The 18,349-nt window shown below is 50.6% G+C and overlaps 1 protein-coding gene across 3 annotated transcripts; it reads left to right on the top strand.

Moving 5' to 3' along the window:
- Positions 1 to 1,220: 1,220 nt before the first annotated feature.
- Positions 1,221 to 16,513, top strand: USP11 (ubiquitin specific peptidase 11). Of its 3 annotated transcripts, none has more exons than XM_080831233.1 (21): positions 1,221 to 1,394; positions 8,036 to 8,145; positions 8,309 to 8,439; positions 8,686 to 8,803; positions 9,187 to 9,332; positions 9,453 to 9,514; positions 9,640 to 9,739; positions 10,100 to 10,273; positions 10,377 to 10,535; positions 10,865 to 11,089; positions 11,226 to 11,309; positions 11,397 to 11,491; positions 12,482 to 12,688; positions 13,380 to 13,432; positions 13,604 to 13,846; positions 13,935 to 14,005; positions 14,212 to 14,324; positions 15,264 to 15,413; positions 15,503 to 15,618; positions 15,798 to 15,886; positions 15,973 to 16,513. In XM_080831233.1, exons 1-21 carry the CDS (start codon positions 1,249 to 1,251, stop codon positions 16,108 to 16,110), a joined length of 2,730 nt encoding a protein of 909 aa, XP_080687359.1. In that variant the 5' UTR covers positions 1,221 to 1,248; the 3' UTR covers positions 16,111 to 16,513. The 3 variants fall into 3 exon arrangements, with proteins under 3 accessions (XP_080687359.1, XP_080687360.1, XP_080687361.1); XM_080831234.1 differs by lacking the exon at positions 1,221 to 1,394 and adding an exon at positions 1,977 to 2,091 and having other exon boundaries at positions 13,604 to 13,861; XM_080831235.1 differs by lacking the exon at positions 1,221 to 1,394 and adding an exon at positions 1,977 to 2,091.
- Positions 16,514 to 18,349: the final 1,836 nt, after the last annotated feature.

Consider the following 18,349-nt stretch of genomic DNA (forward strand, 5'->3'; position numbering starts at 1 on the left):
AAGCCCCAGCAGATGAGGATGGCAGAGCCTAGTGCAGTGGTTCTCAACCAGTGATCTCCATCCCTGATGAACACTGGCAATGTCTGGAGACACTTCTGGGAATGAGACAGGGGATGATAACTTGCTATTCGGTGGGGAAAGGGCAGGGATGCCGGTAAATATCCTACAGTGCTTCCCACAACAGAGAAATGTCAGTGGCGCCTAGGTTGAGAACCCCTGGCCTGGTGCAATGGTTCAAAACTTTTTGGTCACGATCCCCTTATAGTGTTAAAAATTGAGGACATCTAAAGAACTTTTGCTTATGTAGCCTCAGAATATTACACCACACAAGCAAGAAAGAACGACAATGAAAAGTATTGTGAAGATAGTTTTGACTTTGTGAACCCTCCTGAGGTCTCCTGAACCAGTAAGAAGACTGGAACCACAGTTTGAGATCTATGGCCTGGTGCTTAAGGTCACAGCTCTGAGTTCGAACCACAGCTCATCCATTTACTAGCTGGGACAAAATGAATTAACGTTTCTGGTCCTCAGCTTGCCCCATTGAAGTCCAAAGGCGACAGGGATATTTATCTGCTGCCTAAGGCTACTATTTACGTGCAATAAAGCACTTAAACAGGGCCAACTATTACAAGTTATCACTGCTATAATGCCAACAAATACACTGGGCTCGAGGCCGACTTGCCTTCAACACGTTTGTCAAAATAAATCTAATTCAGGCAGGGAAACGCCCGCAGGCCTGGGTGGTGATCTTTCTTGTACCAGGTTTTGATGGACGAGAAAAGCAGTGCTGTGAAGGTAGGGCGTTCTGGTCAGCTTAACAAAAACTCTCAGGGCAGGGGCCGCTGTTACCCAGCAAAGTTCGGGACCGAGAAAGCCCGGAACCTTTGTGTCCCTGAGCATTCCCCAAAATGTCTTCGTCCATATCGGGGACCTCCGCCTGTACCTTTCCACACAACCTTTTACCCAAACACAACATGGCGTTAAAATCCTACAAGGCACCTTAGTCTTTCTTGGTTCCCAACTGGAGGTTTTACCCCTCCCATTAGCCGCAGAGATCACCGCCCACAGTTCGATGCCTGCCTAGCCCCTCCACGCGTCCGACCGCGGGGTCCCTTTCCAAGATGGCAGTAGCCCCCTGGCCATTTGGGGGGCTCTGTTTCCGTTTCCGGGATCAGAATCCGGAAGTGGCCGTTGAGGGGCCTCTTCCCATCTCCAGATGCGGTAGCTGTAAGAGGAGGGCGAACGGTGATGGCGGCGGTTGCAGCGAATGTGGCGGCTGCGGCCGAGGACCAAGAGCCGCAGCGCGAAGCTGTGCCGGGCCTCGAGAGCCAGCGGCTCCAGATCGAAAACGGCGAGAATGGACGAGGGCGTCCACTGCGGGCCGGCGAAAGCTGGTGAGGCTGGGCTGCGAGCGGATCCTCGGCAGAGGGGGACAAGCGGGGGCGTAGGCAGCTGCGGGGGACGTGGCGGCGGAGGTCCGCAGAACTACCGCGGGGGTGGGGGAGTGGCCTCTGGGGCTGCGGGCGGGAGGGGCGGGGAAGTGCCTGCGAGTGGATCGCCTTGTCTGGGAAAGGGGCGGGGCCTGTATGGTGGCGCCCAAGGCCTGAGAACAGGAGAGGATTTGTTTGGGAGAGGCGGCGGGGGCGGGGTCGGAGAAGAAACGGCTACGGGGGTGGGGCCGGGCCTGCGTGGTGCAACTCGGAACCTGGGAAAGGGCGGGCTCGGCGGCGGAGGCCGAGGGGCGTGGTCTGCGCGGTGTTTAAGTGGCATCTGGCGGCAGGGGCTGCCTGCGGTTGCCTGGCGCCTGAGAACTAGGGAAAGCGGATGACGTCAGGCAGAAAAGCGGATCCGAGCCTTAGGGCTGTGGGCGGGAGGGAGGGAATCGGAGCCTGCGCGGTGGAGGGAGCTGGCGCCTGGGAACGAGGCTTGTGACGTGGGCCGAGGGGCGTGTCCTGAGGTCGAGGAAAGACTGCAGAGGGGAGGTGGTGCCTGTGAAGCAGAAAATGGCGCCTGCGAATGAGCAAAGTTTGTGACGCGGCGAGGTTTTTGCCTCTGGCCGAGGCCTTCTTCCCAGGACGGGAGAAAGTGCAGGTGATTGGCACGGGAGGGGCCTTCGATGTTACATCTGTTTTCTGTTTTAGTACTGTTTTGTTTTTGTAATCAGGAGAAATAGCTATTTAAAAAAAAATGTCAATGCGTATCTTGATAAATCCGCTTGTTTTACTGATTTCTTGGCTAACCAGTGCTTGAAATGTACTGTTTCTGGGTTTATTTTTTTTCTCGCTGAGTTGCATCTCATTTTTAAAATTGTGATATACGTAAGACCTAACAAGATCGCATAAAACGTTTACGTAGCCCAGGTTGATGGACATTCTGTAAAAAATGCACGGCCTGTGCTCTTCAAAAATTTCAAGGTCGTGAAAGACAAAGGATGAAGAACTGTTCCAGATTAAAGGAATTAATGGAATTTAAAGAGTCATAACTAAAATGCAGTGTGGTCCTGGATTGGATCCTGGAGCAGAGAAAAATAAATTATTTTTAAAAATCAGGTTTTTTCTCATAAAGTTAATTTTCTCTTCTTTTACTGTAAACGATGTTAATGGGGAAATTGGTGAAAGTTGAGACTTGTAGATTAGATATCAGTAGTGATAATTTCTTGATTTGGTTAATTGTACTGCGATTATGAAAGAGTATCTTTTTTTTAAGGGAATACATACCGAAATTTTTACGGATAAAGAACCATCTTGTAAGCCGCTTACTCGCAAATGGTTGGAAAAAATAGCGTACATAAAAATGTATGTAAAGAAACAGTGATGGGGCGAATGGATAAATGTTAAATTTGGGGAATCTGGATGAAGGGTATATGGGAATTCTTTATATTATTTTTGCAATTTTTTTCAGTCTATATCAAAGTAAAAAAAATCAAAGAATAATAAAACAAATTTGTGAATTCACCATTCAGCTTAAAATTCAGACCGTTAGCTTAAGAAATCCTGTGCCCCTCTCGGATGAAAATCCCTCTCCCTGCGCCACTGTTAGCCTGAATTTTTCAATTTGTTAACATTTTTCCATTTCTGTATGCATCCGTAAGTAGTATTTGTGGTCTAAGCTTTCATTTTATGGAGGATACATGTGAAATCATACTAGGTGCGTACCGTGTACCCTTCGCATCATATCAGGTGGTACATGGTATCCACATGACGTCATTGGTGACGTTAGCCTTGATCATTTGGTGAAGGTGGTATCTCTGCCCTGTTTCTCCACTATAAAGGTACTCTTTTTTTTTTTCCTTACACGGTAATTCTTTTAAAAACATATTTCTGTCCATCCATTCCTCAAAACGTTTTAACAACTTCCCATCTCGTGTAGTGTAAATGCTACAATTCTTACAATGACTGGTGAGGCTGGTCCCGGGCTCTGATTGCTTCTCGGATCTCGCCTCTGATTTCCAGCACCCCCCCCACCCCCACCCCCAGCTCTCTCCATCCGGCCATATTGGACCCTTGCAGTTCCTGTAATACCGTGGGCATGCACTCACCTGAGGGCTTTTCTGAGTGAGGTTTGCTCATTTTAGACTTCTCTAGTCACAGTGCTAGTGAGATATATGTGTCCCTGTTACTGGGGAGTAGGACAAGCTGAGGTTCTCCAAATAGGGAATACGAAATCTTTTTTTTTTTTTTTTGAGTGTTGCGCTGTAGCTGTTCAGCAAGGAAAAGCCTCATTCCATCCTGAAAATAAACAATTACTGGAACGTTTTTTATAGTTCATTTGGATGTGTTCAGAGGGGGTTGGGGGCTCCCGTTCCTGCTTCATCCTGCCTTTACAGCCTCCTGATGACAATACCCTTTAAAATTACCTCATGGGTATGGGTTTCCTTTCGGGGTGTCGAAAATGTTTTGGAACTAGATAGAGGTCGCGGTTGCACAACACTGTGAATGTACTAAATGCCACCGAACTGTTCATTTGAAAATGGTTAATTTTATGTGAATTTTTAAAAGTATGTTCTGTCAATAAAAAAAAAATTACCCCACCAATGTTGGTTCAATATTGAAGCCAGTTCATCTCTGCAGTTGTGGCTGATAGATAACATGAAGCCTTTTTCCTTAACTCCATTTTGAAAATGCTTATCTACTTAGGTGAGAGCAAAGCATCTCAAGGTTCTTTAATTTGCTTTTCATTTTATAGGGGTTTGCTGCAGTGGTCAGGAAATTTGTGTTTACAAAGCATTTCGAAGTCATGGACGAATAATCCCTAAATCATTTAATACCAGTATTAATATTTTGCACCTTTTTTTGTCAGCTGGCAGATCTGGGCAAGGGCAAGTAATCTGGCCATCTGAACTGATTTAATTTCTAGGAAAAACTTGTATTTTAAGAGTAAATTGAAATCTGTGATAGTAAAGCTTCCTTGGCAAATACCAGTTTTTCTTTTTAAGAATGAACTATCTACAAACATAATTAAATCAGGGAGAGTGGAGGGGGTTTCTAGAAGGTTTGTGCAGGGTGTGTGTAGTTTCCTAACAGGTAAGCAGGCAAGGGGTTCTTCGTTCAGGTAAAGGAAGGAGTGTGGCAGAGTGGATAGTGATGTGTGAAGGGAAAGTGACAGTGTTCCATTCGATGTTAAGGGCTACCTCAGAAATGCTGAGGGTTTTCTGTCAGTGGAGAAGTCTGCACAGCACTGGGGACCATTGAGTGTAATGAAGACCCTAGAACGCAACCAGCAATTTTCACCATTTGCTTGGTGACTGCTGCAGTAGCTCTTAAACAAGGTGGATATGCCTTGACTTCTGGAACTAATGAAAGACTGAAATAAACAATAGGCCTCTGGCAATTCCCTTGTCATTGAGTTGGTACCTCTAGTGCTTGTTCAGACTTTTCATGAAGGGAGGGGGGGAGGGTTTGGGAGTTTAGAGTCCTGGACTGGGGCATCTTTTGGTAGATAGTAATTGCACCAGTCTTTGTTGCTTGAACATGAGTGTGCTTTTTAGCTTGAGAATACGCAATTACTGAAAGATATTTGCAATTCTAATTATGATTAATATAATTAAGGTAGGAAGATAAACTTGCTTTTTGATTTGTCATTTTTCAAAAATACCAAGTTTGTTAAAGTGTACACTTACCGTGATGAGCACTGGGTAATGTATAGAATTGTTGAGTCACTGTATTACACACCTGAAACTAACTGTGTTAACTTTACTAGAATTAAAATTAAAAACCCAATAAAATTTAAAGAAGATGTAACATGAACGAGCTTTTATAAAAATTTTAAGTTCTTTGAAATTTGGAGAATTTTAATTAAACCTAGTTATGCCTTTTGCCATTCATTCCTTTTATAGGGGAACAGAGCAAATCTTTGTGTTATCTCCCAGAGGTGGTTTCGCCATAAAAGAACATTTAATAGTATTATTATTCTGAATTGGGGAAAGACAAATCAAAAATAGTTGTTGGGGGAAAAAAAGATATAAATTGAAGTAAGGACAAAAAATACTTATAGTCAACTTTGTAAAAATGCAGTGATAAATAACAAAGATGATTAGAACCCTAACTTTTTTGATGTTAGAAAACACCTAGAGTTAATAATTTGGTGTTAAAAAAGGACCTTATGATCTGGGCATAAAATAATGACGTTTTACAGGAAAGGCCCAAATTCTAATTTTCCTCCTTTGGTGCGTTATGGATGTAAGAATTTACAGTAAAGGATTCATTTACATGCCTCTGTGTATATCTATTTAGGCCTATACAGATATATAAGTGACAAACTTAGAACAACATAGTACTACGTTTACTGTCTGAATAGGCTGACAAAGCTTTTAATAAACAAATAGGAAACCCTACCTCCTCTTTAATATCCGTATTTCTGTTTCTCTCTGATTTTTGTATCTAGTACAGTTGACCTGTTACGTATATTGTTATCTTAACCAATATAACCAATTTTTTCAGACATGAGAGAAAACCAGAGGACAAAGAACTTTGTTGAGTGTTTTTTTCCCCCATAAGCACATATTTCGTAAGCACTTCAGGAAATTTGAGGAATTTGCTCACCTCTGCAGTGTGTTTTTTTTTTTTAATTGCTTTATAGTTGATACACAGTGTTACATTAATTAGTTCCAGGTGTATGCTACAGAGTGGTTTTAATGTTAATTTTCCTTAAAAATCTGCTCTTCATTCAAGGATGAGCAATGCCTCCCCTTTCAAGGAAAAGCTTTAGGGAAGACGTTAAGGTCATAGACTGGCCAGCAGAGGCATTGAAAGCCACAGCAGGGAGGGGTGGGTGTCAGTGATAGGGTGTTCCAGAAGATGGAAGGTTTGCGGCATGCGCCACTGGGGCAGGGAGGGTGTGTGTTCCTGGTATGAGTGATGTGCAGGGGGGTCAGTGCAGCAAAAACAAACAACAGAACCCCACCAAAATGTGTGCCTGTCTGGGTGATGCATGACTGTTGCAAGGTTTTCTAGCCCTCCATCCCTTCACCTCCCTCATCCTTTTATGAACACAGGAAAGGTTGCCATTTTAAAGAATCCCACTGAAAGGGTTAAATTGCTAGAACACTAAACACTACAGCGTGAGAGGAATAGTTTTAAAAATTGTTTATTTGAGGCAGTTAACTCTGGGACAGCCTCTTACATGTCACAAATCCCATAGCAGAGCAGGTGTGTGAGTGAGTGTGGGACAGGGGTTGTGTGTCTGTGAGCTTTGAGGTCCAAGCCCTGGGACTGAATCAGTAACGACTAACATTGATTTAGCATTTTTACTCTATGTCAGGTCTTTCTGGTCTTGAGAATTGCCCTTGACATTTTATAGAGGCCGCCTTCAGCCGTCCTAAATGTTTATCCTAGGTGTCATGCATATGAGCGTTCCTCTTTTAAAAGAGAGCTGGTCAAGCTATACACTTTAAAATGGTTCAGATGGTAAATTTTATGGTATGTGCTGCTTTTTGCCACAATTAAAAAAAAAAAAAAAGAGAGGGACGCCTGGGTGGCCCAGTCAGTTATACGTCTGCCTTCTGCTCAGGTCATGATCCTGGGGTCCTGGGATCAAGCCCCGGGTCAGACTCCCCACTCAGTGGCGAACCTGCTCCTCCTCTCTCTACTCCCTGCTCCTGCTCTCTCTCATTATCTCTGTCTCTCTCTCAAATAAATAAATAAAATCTAAAAAAAAAAAAAAAAAAGAACGAGCTAGTTACCATAAGCTCGGAGATCTATTAAAAAGCCGAAATAAATCCTCAACACAAAAGTGACGAAAAAATGGTGGGATGCAGTCTTTGAAGGAATTCTTTTAGCATTTTAAAATCTTCTCAGTTTCTGAGCAGGTTTCCAGAATTTAATAATTCATTTCTTATTCTCCCTTTATATATCCTTTATAAACACTGCACACTTAATGAGTGGCTAAAAGCTCTACAACATTAGCTGTAAATAACGGACAATTTTCAGCCTAATTCTTTGTTCTATAATAAAACCTCATATTTCCTGGCACTCTGGATGTGGGTTTGTGGTTTGTTCTGTCTTGTTTTGTTTGGGGTTTTGCCATTTTCTGTTTTTATTTGTTTTTATTTTTATTTTTTTAAAGACTATTTATTTATTTGACACAGAGAGATCACAAGTAGGCAGAGAGGCAGGCAGAGAGAGGAGGAAGCAGCCTCCCTGCTAAGCAGAGAGCCCGATGCAGGGCTTGATCCAGGACCCTAGGATCATGACCTGAGCCGAAGGTAGAGGCTTTAAACCACTGAGCCACCCAGGAGCCCCCATTTTCTGTTTTTAATTAAATCTCTTTTAGTGTCCTCAGAAATTAGGTAATCTGTTTAAACCTGAGTTTTGCTGAATACATTTTGCTTCTGATTATTTTTATATGATGGTGAAGCTTTTTTAAAATTTTCATGTTAAGTTCTGGGAGAGATTTCCCTTTTTTATTGAGCTGTAATTGACACATATCCTGGTATTATTTTAGGTGTACATGAAATTTGTCATGTCGACTAACCATGGGAAGTGGTACCACTAACTCCAGGTAACCATGTGCCGCCCTTGTTCCCCATCTGGTCCAGGTTCCTCGTGGAGCAGCACTGGTACAAACAGTGGGAAGCGTATGTGCAGGGAGGAGACAAGGACTCTGGCACCTTCCCAGGCTGCATCAATAATGCTGACCTCTTTGAAGGTACCAGGCCTTTCCCTCCCCACCCCAGTCAAGCCCTGGAGTTCTTATCCCCTCTGTCCTTACAGCCAACGATCATAAGCATCTTCACTGACCTATGTCATCGGGGAGATGGCCAGAGTGACTTACCACTTTCCCTCCCTGATTCTTCCTCTGCCCCCGGCAGACCAGGTAAACTGGCACCTCAAGAAGGGTCTAGTGGAAGGTGAGGATTATGTGCTGCTCCCAGTGGCGGCTTGGCATTACCTGGTCGACTGGTACGGTCTAGAGCATGGCCAGCCACCCATCGAGCGCAAGGTACGGTGGATGCGGCAGGTACTCGGGGCAGGAGAAAGGCCTTGGAGGCTCGGGATGGGTCTAGACTCATGTACGTGTGTCCCCTCGTACGCTGTGTAGCAACATCCTGTCTGCACTCCTCTCCCCTGAAGTATCTTGGTGTGTGTACGTCTGTGTGCACGCTCCTCTGACCTCAGAGGTTGTCGTGCCTGTGTCTGTGTGTCTGCTGTGTGGGTACACCCGTGTGCGCGCCCCTCCTCCTCCCAGGTTGTGGAGCTGCCCAGCGTCCAAAAGGTCGAAGTGTACCCAGTAGAACTGCTGCTGGCCCGGCACAGTGATATGGACACAACCCACACTGCTCAATTCAGCCGTACAGATTCTGTTGGTAAGTAGGAGGGCCACAGAGTGAGTCGGCCTTCCTGCAGCTCGGTGACCCAAGACAGCTGGGGCCTTGTCTGTGGCTGACTGGGAAGGCAGCAGTCGGGCTTTGGAGGACCAGGAAGGTATCGGTTTAGTTGGGCAGAGGCCCTGAGGGCATGCCCTAGAGTCCTGAGGGGGTGTGAGCTGCTCTCCCGTGGCTAAGACGGTACGCCAGGGGGTCCTTGCTGGGGGTGGTCTCGGGTCCCCAGCCAGCATCTGTCACTCGGAGATGGCTCAGGCACACAAGGTATTGACCAGGCGTGCAAAGTCTGAGGACGGGTCAGGGGCTGATGCCGAGATGGGTCGATCATTCAGGGTCTCAGGAGGATCCTCTGCCACCTTCCACAGACCTTGTTCTGCGCACCGCCCGAGAGCAGTTTCTGGTGAGCCCCCAGGAAGAAACACGGCTGTGGATCAAGAACGCCGAGGGCTCTTTTGAGAGATTGTGTAACACACGAGTCACAGTCCTCGACGCTGCCCTCAAGACTGGGCAGGTGAGGGTGGGGAGGGCCCTCCTGCCCACCAGTGCTCTCAGGTTGGGGGAAGGGAGAATGAGGTGCCCATAGGCCCTCCATGAGCGCCTTTCCTGCTTTTCTTTCTCTTCCTCGACCCAGGTGGTCATCATGGAGACCCGAAACAAGGATGGCACTTGGCCCAGTGCCCAGCCACAGGCCGTGTAAGCCCCTAAAGTGTCTGGGTCAGAGTGGGGTTCCCCTAGTAGGCAGGATGACTGCGTTCATGAGCCCATTTCATGTGCACACCGTTGACCTTCAGCTGATAAGCATTTCCCCTCCGCCCTAGGAACACTGCGTTGGAGGAGGATGAGAACTTCCAGGGCCAGCCAGGCATCTGTGGTCTCACCAACCTGGGCAATACGTGCTTCATGAACTCGGCCCTGCAGGTTGGGCAAGTAGAGCTGTGTCTGGCACAGCCGTGGGGGTGGGCCTCAAGTGACGAGGATTGGGTTGGGGGACTATAGGGCAAGGGGTCAGGTGGGAAGCTTACGCTCCACAGGTCTGACCTGACATGCCCGCGGTCCTCCCTGAAACATCAGTGCCTTCTCCCTCTGCTCCCCTCTGTTTTGGGTTCTTTTCTCCTTTGTCACCACGTTCTTCCTTTTCTCGAGATGCTGCTGCCTTCTCTCCCCTGCCTCACCCCCCCCTTCTGTCTCCTTCCTCTTTGCTTCTTCCTCTCTGTCTCCACCTTGGTCACCCCTCTCTCCTCTCCTCTGCCTCGTTTTCCTGGGCCCTGCCTTCTGCAGTGCCTCAGCAATGTGCCACAGCTCACCGAGTACTTCCTCAAAAACCGCTACCTGGAGGAGCTCAACTTCTGCAACCCGCTGGGCATGAAGGGTGAGATCGCCGAGGCCTATGCAGACCTGGTGAAGCAGGCCTGGTCCGGCCACCACCGGTCCATCGTGCCTCATGTGTTCAAGGTGTGACTCAGGCCTGGGCTGCCCCTACCCGTGCACCTCCCCCACCACCGCCCCTGCCCCTGCTCACGCCCTCTCACCCTGACCGCCCTGCCCATCTTCTCAGACCAAGGTTGGCCACTTTGCGTCCCAGTTTCTGGGCTACCAGCAGCATGACTCGCAGGAGCTGCTGTCGTTCCTCCTGGATGGGCTGCATGAGGACCTCAATCGCGTCAAGAAGAAGGAGTATGTGGAGTTGTGCGATGCTGCTGGGCGACCAGATCAGGTGGGCACTCCTCAGAGACTCCTGTGCTGAGAGCTCCAGTAAAACCACCAGGGCCTCAGCTTCAGGGATCCTCTGGGCTCCCTGGGGCCTCCCACACCCTACCTGACCTCCCAGCCCGGGCCCCAGCCCAGAGTTGCCCCTCACCCAGTCTCCAGCCCAAACACACCCCAGCCTGACTGAACACCGCCTCCGGAGAGCCCTGGCTGTAACTCCGTCCCTGCACTTTGCCATGACCCTCACCTTGACTTCAGCTTCATGCATACCCACCTCAAGCTGCAGTTTCCCCTTCCCTGGGCAAACCTTGTCACCCACCATGACATTGTCAACAGGAGGTCGCTCAGGAGGCCTGGCAGAACCACAAACGGCGGAATGATTCTGTGATTGTGGACACTTTCCACGGTCTCTTCAAATCCACGCTGGTGTGCCCTGACTGTGGCAACGTGTCAGTGACCTTCGACCCCTTCTGCTACCTCAGTGTCCCGCTGCCTGTCAGCCACAAGAGGGTCATGGAGGTATTCTTCGTCTCCATGGATCCTCGCCGCAAGCCAGAGCAGGTATGGGGTCATGGAGATGTGGAAATATGATGAGGGCTGTAGTCAGAGTTTGAGGATTCTGCCGTACCTTGACGTGGCCCACACTGACTGACCACATGCCCTTCTGCTCTTGTGTGGATACCGTTTTCCCCCACAGCACCGGCTCGTGGTCCCCAAGAAGGGCAAGATCTCGGATCTTTGTGTGGCTCTGGCCAAACACACTGGCATGTCGCCAGAGAGGGTGAGGCTCTGCAGGCACAGGGAGGGTGGGACTGAGGGGCAGGAAGGCAGAGGGCCCGGACGAGCCCCCACTGCATTCCATTCCCAGATGATGGTGGCCGACGTGTTCAGTCACCGCTTCTATAAGATCTACCAGCTGGAGGAGTCTCTGAACAGCATCTTGGACCGAGATGATATTTTCATGTGAGTGAGGGCCCCGGGGATTTAAGGGTACCTCAGGAATCTCCTCCTCTTAGCCAGCTTCCCTGCCCGCCTTTGGCTGGACTCACAGGCCACCCGCCTTGTGCAGGGTTTGGGTCATGGGCCTTAGTAGGGCAGAAGCCTTGGGGCTGTCAGGAAGGTGGGCAAGACATCCTTACACAGGGGGTTCCTGGGTGTTTTTTCCTCGTATGTGGTGGAGGCTCCAGTTTCTTCATTTTAGTCAGCAGTCACCGAGTATCTCCCGTGTACCGGGTGCTTGATTCTCCTTCCTTACTCCTGTTGCAGTCCTCAGAAAACCAAAAGGAATTTTTGAAATAGGGAACACTAAGATATTTTCCAAACATCAGAGTATTCAGAACAAATTTGAAATCTTTGGGTAACTAAAATAGAAAGTGCAGGGACGCCTGGGTAGCTCAGTTGGTTAAGCATCCGGCTTGTGATTCAGGCTCAGGTCACAAACTCGGGGTTAGGAGATCAAGCCCTGCATCGGGCTTTGTTCTGAGCAGGGAGTCTGCTGGAGAGTCTTTTCGCACTGCCTTTTACCCCACTTGCACTTGAGTGCGTGTGCTTTCTCTTTTCTCCCACTCGCTCTCTCAAATAAATCTTTAAAAAAATAGAAAATAAAAATAAAACAGTAAGTGCTACATCTTGAGGAGAGAAGATCTTTTTAAACCAAGGAGGGTTTTCCCAAAACAAAATGGTTTTAGATCCCTTCGTCGCTAAAAATTTATGTCACTTTCCTCAACGCTTTCTTACACCAGAGCGCTCTGTAAAACGTCAGGCAGAGTGTTGGGCCATCTACCAGTCTGTAAAGCACAAACCATGGGGTGGCTCTTCAGACCCTTTAAAAAACTATTTTTAGGCCGTGAGGGGTGAGTGGGTAGAAGAGCTGGGGCAGAGTCCCCAAGTCCCTCTGGCGTGTCCTGATCAGGTGTGACCCGGCATTCAACCCCCTCCCCCCCCCTCCCCCAGATACGAGGTGTCAGGCAGGTCTGCTATTGGCGAGAACACCAGGGAGGATGTCGTGCTTCCCATCTACCTGCGGGAGCGCACTCCAGCCCGGGACTACAACAACTCCTACTACGGGCTGATGCTCTTCGGGCACCCTCTCCTGGTGTCGGTGCCCCGTGACCGGCTCTCCTGGGATGCCCTCTATCATATCCTGCTCTACCGCCTGTCGTGAGTCTGCCTTTTGGGGTGCGGGGCAGGGGAGGGAAGGTGGAGTCTGAATTCAGACCTAGGTGTTGAGCTGCTTGTTGCCAACCCTCTTCCGCTTCCAAAGCGAAGCTTAACGTGGCCAGAGAGGAACTTGGAGGGTTTTTTTTGCTCGGTCTACACCTCTGGCTTTGCCACTGCCTCTCCTGGATGTTGGGGATAACCGGGGTCAACAAAATGGACAAAACACACATACCTTTGTCCTGTGCATCTCGATTACCCTCTCCTTGGTGAGGCAGGGTTATTTGGATTTTTACGAAGAGATTTCCACTGTGCCCTAAAATCTGGAGGCTTTAGTGAGGCAAACAGCGGTGGGCTCTCTGGCTTAATCGCTCCTTCGTGCTGCACTAACAAGTCCATTGCTCAGAGGCCTGCTGTGATCAAAGTTGACAGTTGATGGGGTGTTTATTTAAAGTGGCTCACCATGCTTAAGGTCCATACTCCTTAGCCATGGCTCACGAGACCGTACCTGGTCGAGCCACCTCTTCCTGCATTTCTGTGTCATCTCTGGAGACCTTCCAGGCTCAGCATGAACAGCTGCTTGTGGGGGGCTTTGCCAGTGGTTTCCCATCAGAAGCCAAGTGGAGTCAGTCCGGGGCTCTGGCCTCCCGGCCCCTGTGGCCCTCCTCAGGAGTCTGCTCTGCTCTCTTGGCAGGCGCTATGTGACCAGACCCAGCTCGGATGATGAAGATGACGGAGATGAGAAAGGTGAGGAGGGCTAAGGAGAGAGGATCAACAAGGATGACGGTCTGTACAAGCTGGTCCAGGGCCCAAAGGAGGGGTGAGGGTCTGGGGGAGGTCTGCCCGCATGCACATGGCCGCTCAGCCTCCTGGGGGCTCACCCAGACCCGCGTCTGCCACCCTCCCCTGTCCTGGCAGACATGGAGGATAAGGACAACATCCCCAAGCCTGGACACGTGGCTGGGAGCAGCTCCCAGGATTCTGGGCCAGAGCAGGCCGGGCCCAGCTCCGGAGTCGCAGGCGGGAGCCGGGCCCCCGTGGACAGCTCTCCTGGACCATCTCACTGGCCCCAGAGGGCGCGGCGCAAGCACCTGTTCACCCTGCAGACCGTGAACTCCAATGGGACCAGCGACCGCTCGACCTTCAACGAGGATACCCATGGTGTCTCCTTCAGCTGTGAGCCAGGGTTGGGAGGCGGGTGGGGGGTTTCCTTGGCAGCAGGGCCCATGACCACCTCCCTCGCCCCCAGCCCAGCCGTATATTGCCATCGACTGGGAGCCGGAGATGAAGAAGCGTTACTATGACGAGGTGGAGGCTGAGGTAAAGGAGCCCCCAACCCCCCGCCACCCTTCACACCCCCGCCCCCCCCCACCTCCTCTAAGCCATGACCACAGAGCTCCCAGGGACTCAGATTCCCACCTTCGGAGGCCATGACCTTCACTGTGGGGCACAGGTCTCCTGCCCCCACTCCCTTTCACGCACCATCCTCACTCCTGGCCATTTCCCACGCCCCGCTCCCGGCCTAGGGCTACGTGAAACACGACTGTGTCGGGTATGTGCTGAAGAAGGCTCCAGTGCGGCTGCAGGAGTGCATTGAGCTCTTCACCACTGTGGAGACTCTGGAGAAGGAAAATCCCTGGTGAGGGACTGGAGTGGGGTCTCTTGGGGGGATAGCTGGGTGGGACGACCTGGCCAGATTCCTCTTACCTGTGAATGTCCCTCCTTTGCCCCTCACTCGGACCCTTCCTGTCACTCTGGCCACCAGTACCCAGGCTCAGTCCCACCTGAGAGCCTTGGCCTTTCTGTACCTCCTTCCAGTCCAGTCATCTGCAGGACTGGACTCCATTTTGCTCAGGTCTCTGACCCAACGTCAGCTTATCAGAGCTCTCTCTTACTACCCTGTTAGAAGCCACTCCCCCCACGCCATCTCTCCTTGCGTTCCCTCCCCAGGCTCACTCTGTCTAGCCCAGCATTACTTTCCTCCTGGCTCAGTAATACCATTTGTTGGCATGTCCTGGATCCCGTTTGCATCATTCTTTGTTTTTTCCATCAGAGGAAACCCTTGAGGGTGAAGACTTCTAAGTTTCTGCTGTGGTCTCTTCTCATTGATGATAATGGGGGGTGGGGAGGGCAGGGACAGGAGGCACTCAGTAGCTCCTTGCCGGATAAACAAAATATAAAGGGACAACCAAAAAGTTAAAACCGGTCTCAAAAATTGGAGTGGCTTCTCCGTGGAGCAGGGGTGGCCACAGGACTGGGCAGTAAGTGGTCAGTAAGTACTTGGCAAGTGAGTGAGTGGATAAAATGGAGTAGAGGGACAGAGGCAGGCACTAAACAAGACAAGTGTCTCATGGACCTGAACCCAAAGCAAAACACATGCTAGTGTAAAAGTGTGACAGTACCTGATGAAGGACAGGGTTTTAACATGGGAGGAGAGCCTGACCGGAGTAACAGGCAGGCTGGAAGGAAGAACAGCATCTCTGCAGCCTGGACGGGGCCATGGGGGCCCCCCGGAACACAGAGGGGGGCAGCAGGTGCTCAGCAAGTGCCTGTGCTGACACAGGGCTCCTGTTTGCAGGTACTGCCCCACCTGCAAGCAGCACCAGCTGGCCACCAAGAAGCTGGACCTGTGGATGCTCCCCGAGACACTCATCATCCACCTGAAGCGCTTTTCCTACACCAAATTCTCCCGGGAGAAGCTGGACACCCTTGTGGAGTTTCCTATCCGGTCTGGGCAGGGCCCAGAGCAGGGTGGTTGGGGGAGGGGTGGGGAGCGGGGAAGGGGCGCGCTGGGAGTGACCCTGGCCTCCCCCACAGGGACCTGGACTTCTCCGAGTTTGTCATCAAGCCGCAGAATGAGTCAGCGCCAGAGCTGTACAAATACGATCTCATCGCGGTTTCCAACCATTATGGGGGCCTGCGTGATGGACACTGTATGTGCCGGGCTGTGGCAGAGCTGGCCCGGGGTGGGGGGGGGGGTCAGGATATCCCATGTGTGACTAAGATAAGTGAGCTGGTGGCAAGGTTGTCCTGGCACTCAGGGTGGGGAGGGAATGCAGGAAGCTCTTGGGGGGTCAGGGGAGCCGGTGTGGACAGCACCCTTCTCTTGTAGACACGACATTTGCTTGCAACAAGGACAGTGGCCAGTGGCACTACTTCGATGATAACAGCGTCTCACCTGTAACTGAGAACCAGATCGAGGTGGGATCTTCCTCCCTCCTTCCCTTCTCCCGACCCCCCACCCCGCAGCCCGCAGCTCCACGCTGACTCCTGTCCTCTCCCTGCAGTCCAAGGCGGCCTACGTCCTCTTCTACCAACGCCAGGATGTGGCGCGTCGCCTGCAACCCCAGCCCGGCTTATCTGACCCCCCAGCGACCCCTGCCTGCGGTTCCCCGCCCAACTCTGAGTTCATGGATGTAAACTGAGGGGCCTCCCGACCCGGCCCTGCCGCAGGGAAGGAAGCCATCTCTGCTCTCTTCCTTCCCGTACCCGCCCCCGTCCCCCCCTCCCCGCCCCCTTACCCGTGTTAGGCTCCCCGTGCCAGGCATCACAGGCTTAGTCGTGGCTACTGTTCTCTCGTGCCGCTCTATTGCTCTCTCCCGGGGAAGAAGAGGTCGTGTCTCCTCCCAGCAGTGTGTTCCCCGCCTGTGTTTGCCCCTTAGAGCATTACCCTCCCCTTCTCTTCTCTATTTATGGTTGTCCCCTTCCCTCTGTCCTCATCCTGGGGTGTTCTGTGGGGGTGGTGGTGGGGTGCACCTGAACACAGAGTGTATTTTCTTATCGAGACCCTGTACCTGCTGTGTATATATTAAAGTGCCAGTGTGTTCCTTGGTGGTGTGATTTCTTCCCCACACAGTCCCCGTGTGGGACCGGTGCTGCGCCGGGTGCTTGCCGAGTGCTTGCTGAGTGCCGTGTGCAGGGGGGTTTCTGCACCCCCGGACGCCAGACACGGTTCTCAGCAGTAACCACGTGCCCAAGGTTTTCCAGAGAATTTTACACGCCGACTTAAAATCCTCACCATGGTCTCATGTGGGAGTTGTCATCTCCAGTTCGAGATGGGTAAACTGAGGTACAGAGATGAATTAATTGCTCAGGTTCTGTCAGGAGATCAGCACACCTCGTTCGTTACCCTGGTGTTGGTTCCCGGAGGGGGCATTTGATCTCTCTGGACCCAAGACAGAAATCTTTCTGGGGACATGGCCTGCCCCCTACAGCAGATGTGGGAAAGGGACCCCTGGAACAGACGGGCATCCCTGTGGGCTAATGTGTGGTTTCTGGACACATGCAAAGATACTAGCCCGATCACCTTGCAGACTCCTAGTGGTGTCCTCCCAGGAGAACTGTGGAGTTGGTACCTGACCCAAACTGGCCAGCCCTACAGGACAAAGGTGGTGCATCTTTGTCATCCCTGTACTTAGCCCCTGGTGCTCCCCCACCAGGTAGGGTCCCTCCAACCTCATCCCAGAGAAGAGGGAGCTGGAACACCTACCACGGAACAGGAACAGCATAGCATGTATGGGTATAAGACACCATTTAAACACCAAGCATCTCCCGCCTGACCCCTCCCATAGGCATCAACTGCCCTGTCTAAGAAACGGCTCCCATGGGACCCACTGTGGGATGGAGTGATGTGGACGGATGTACAGTACGTGGGTGTAAACAAGCCCCCAGCTCCTCACACTGAGGAAGGGAACCTTGCGCCTTGGGGGTTAATGGACATTCCCACAGGGAGGGCCTCCACATCCCCCTGGCAAGCCCCTCTCAGGGTCACTCGGCCCAGTGTTACCACCTGCAAACCCCCCAGTCACACAGCTGACCCCGGCAAGAAGGGAGGTAGTTGCCGCGAAGAGCCCAGCTCAAACTGATGCAGGCAAAGATAAATATTGGTTCAGGTAGGGCTAGATCCAGGAACTCAAAAAAGCAGTCATTATTTAATCCTCACAAGGACCATGTGATTTGAACACTGTTACCCCCATTTTGCAGATGAGGCAGGCCCAAAGAACTGGTTCAGAATGGGCTTTAAGTGCAGAAAGACCTCATTTCATTACCTGTGCATCGTCAGTCCTGAACAAAGACCTGAAGTGAATCCATTTAAGATAACTTCCCTAATTTAACCAAAGATGTCTGGAAATGACAACATGCGGGGAGCCTTGGTGGCTCAGTGGGTTAAGCGTCTGCCTTCTGCTCAGGTCATGATCTCTGGGTCCTGGGATCGAGCCCTGCATCGGGCTCCCTGCTCAGTGAGAAGTCTGCTTCTCCCTCTCATTCTCTCTCTCCCTCTGCCCCTCCCCACCGCCCATTCTCCGTGTCTCTCTCTCAAAGTCTTTTTTTTTTTTTAAATGACAACACGCATAAGAATCAGAAGAGAATCATAAGAATCAGACTCACAGAGGTGCCTCACATTAGAATTCTCAGACAACAATGTAAAACAGCTGTGCTGACTCTGGTGCTGGAACTAAAGGTGACAGGAAGTGAACAAGAAGTATAAAACAAAAAGATGAAAATGAGTTGAAAAAGAGCCAAGTAGAAAAGATAGGCCTGAGATAGGTAATAACAAAATTTAAGAAACCAATGGATGAGGGGCACCTGGGTGGCTCAGATGGTTAAGCGTCTGCCTTTGGCTCAGGTCATGATCCCCAGGGTCCTGGGATCGAGCCCCAAGTC

This window comes from Martes martes (assembly GCF_963455335.1).
Source record: "Martes martes genome assembly, chromosome: X".
Taxonomy (NCBI): domain Eukaryota; kingdom Metazoa; phylum Chordata; class Mammalia; order Carnivora; family Mustelidae; genus Martes; species Martes martes.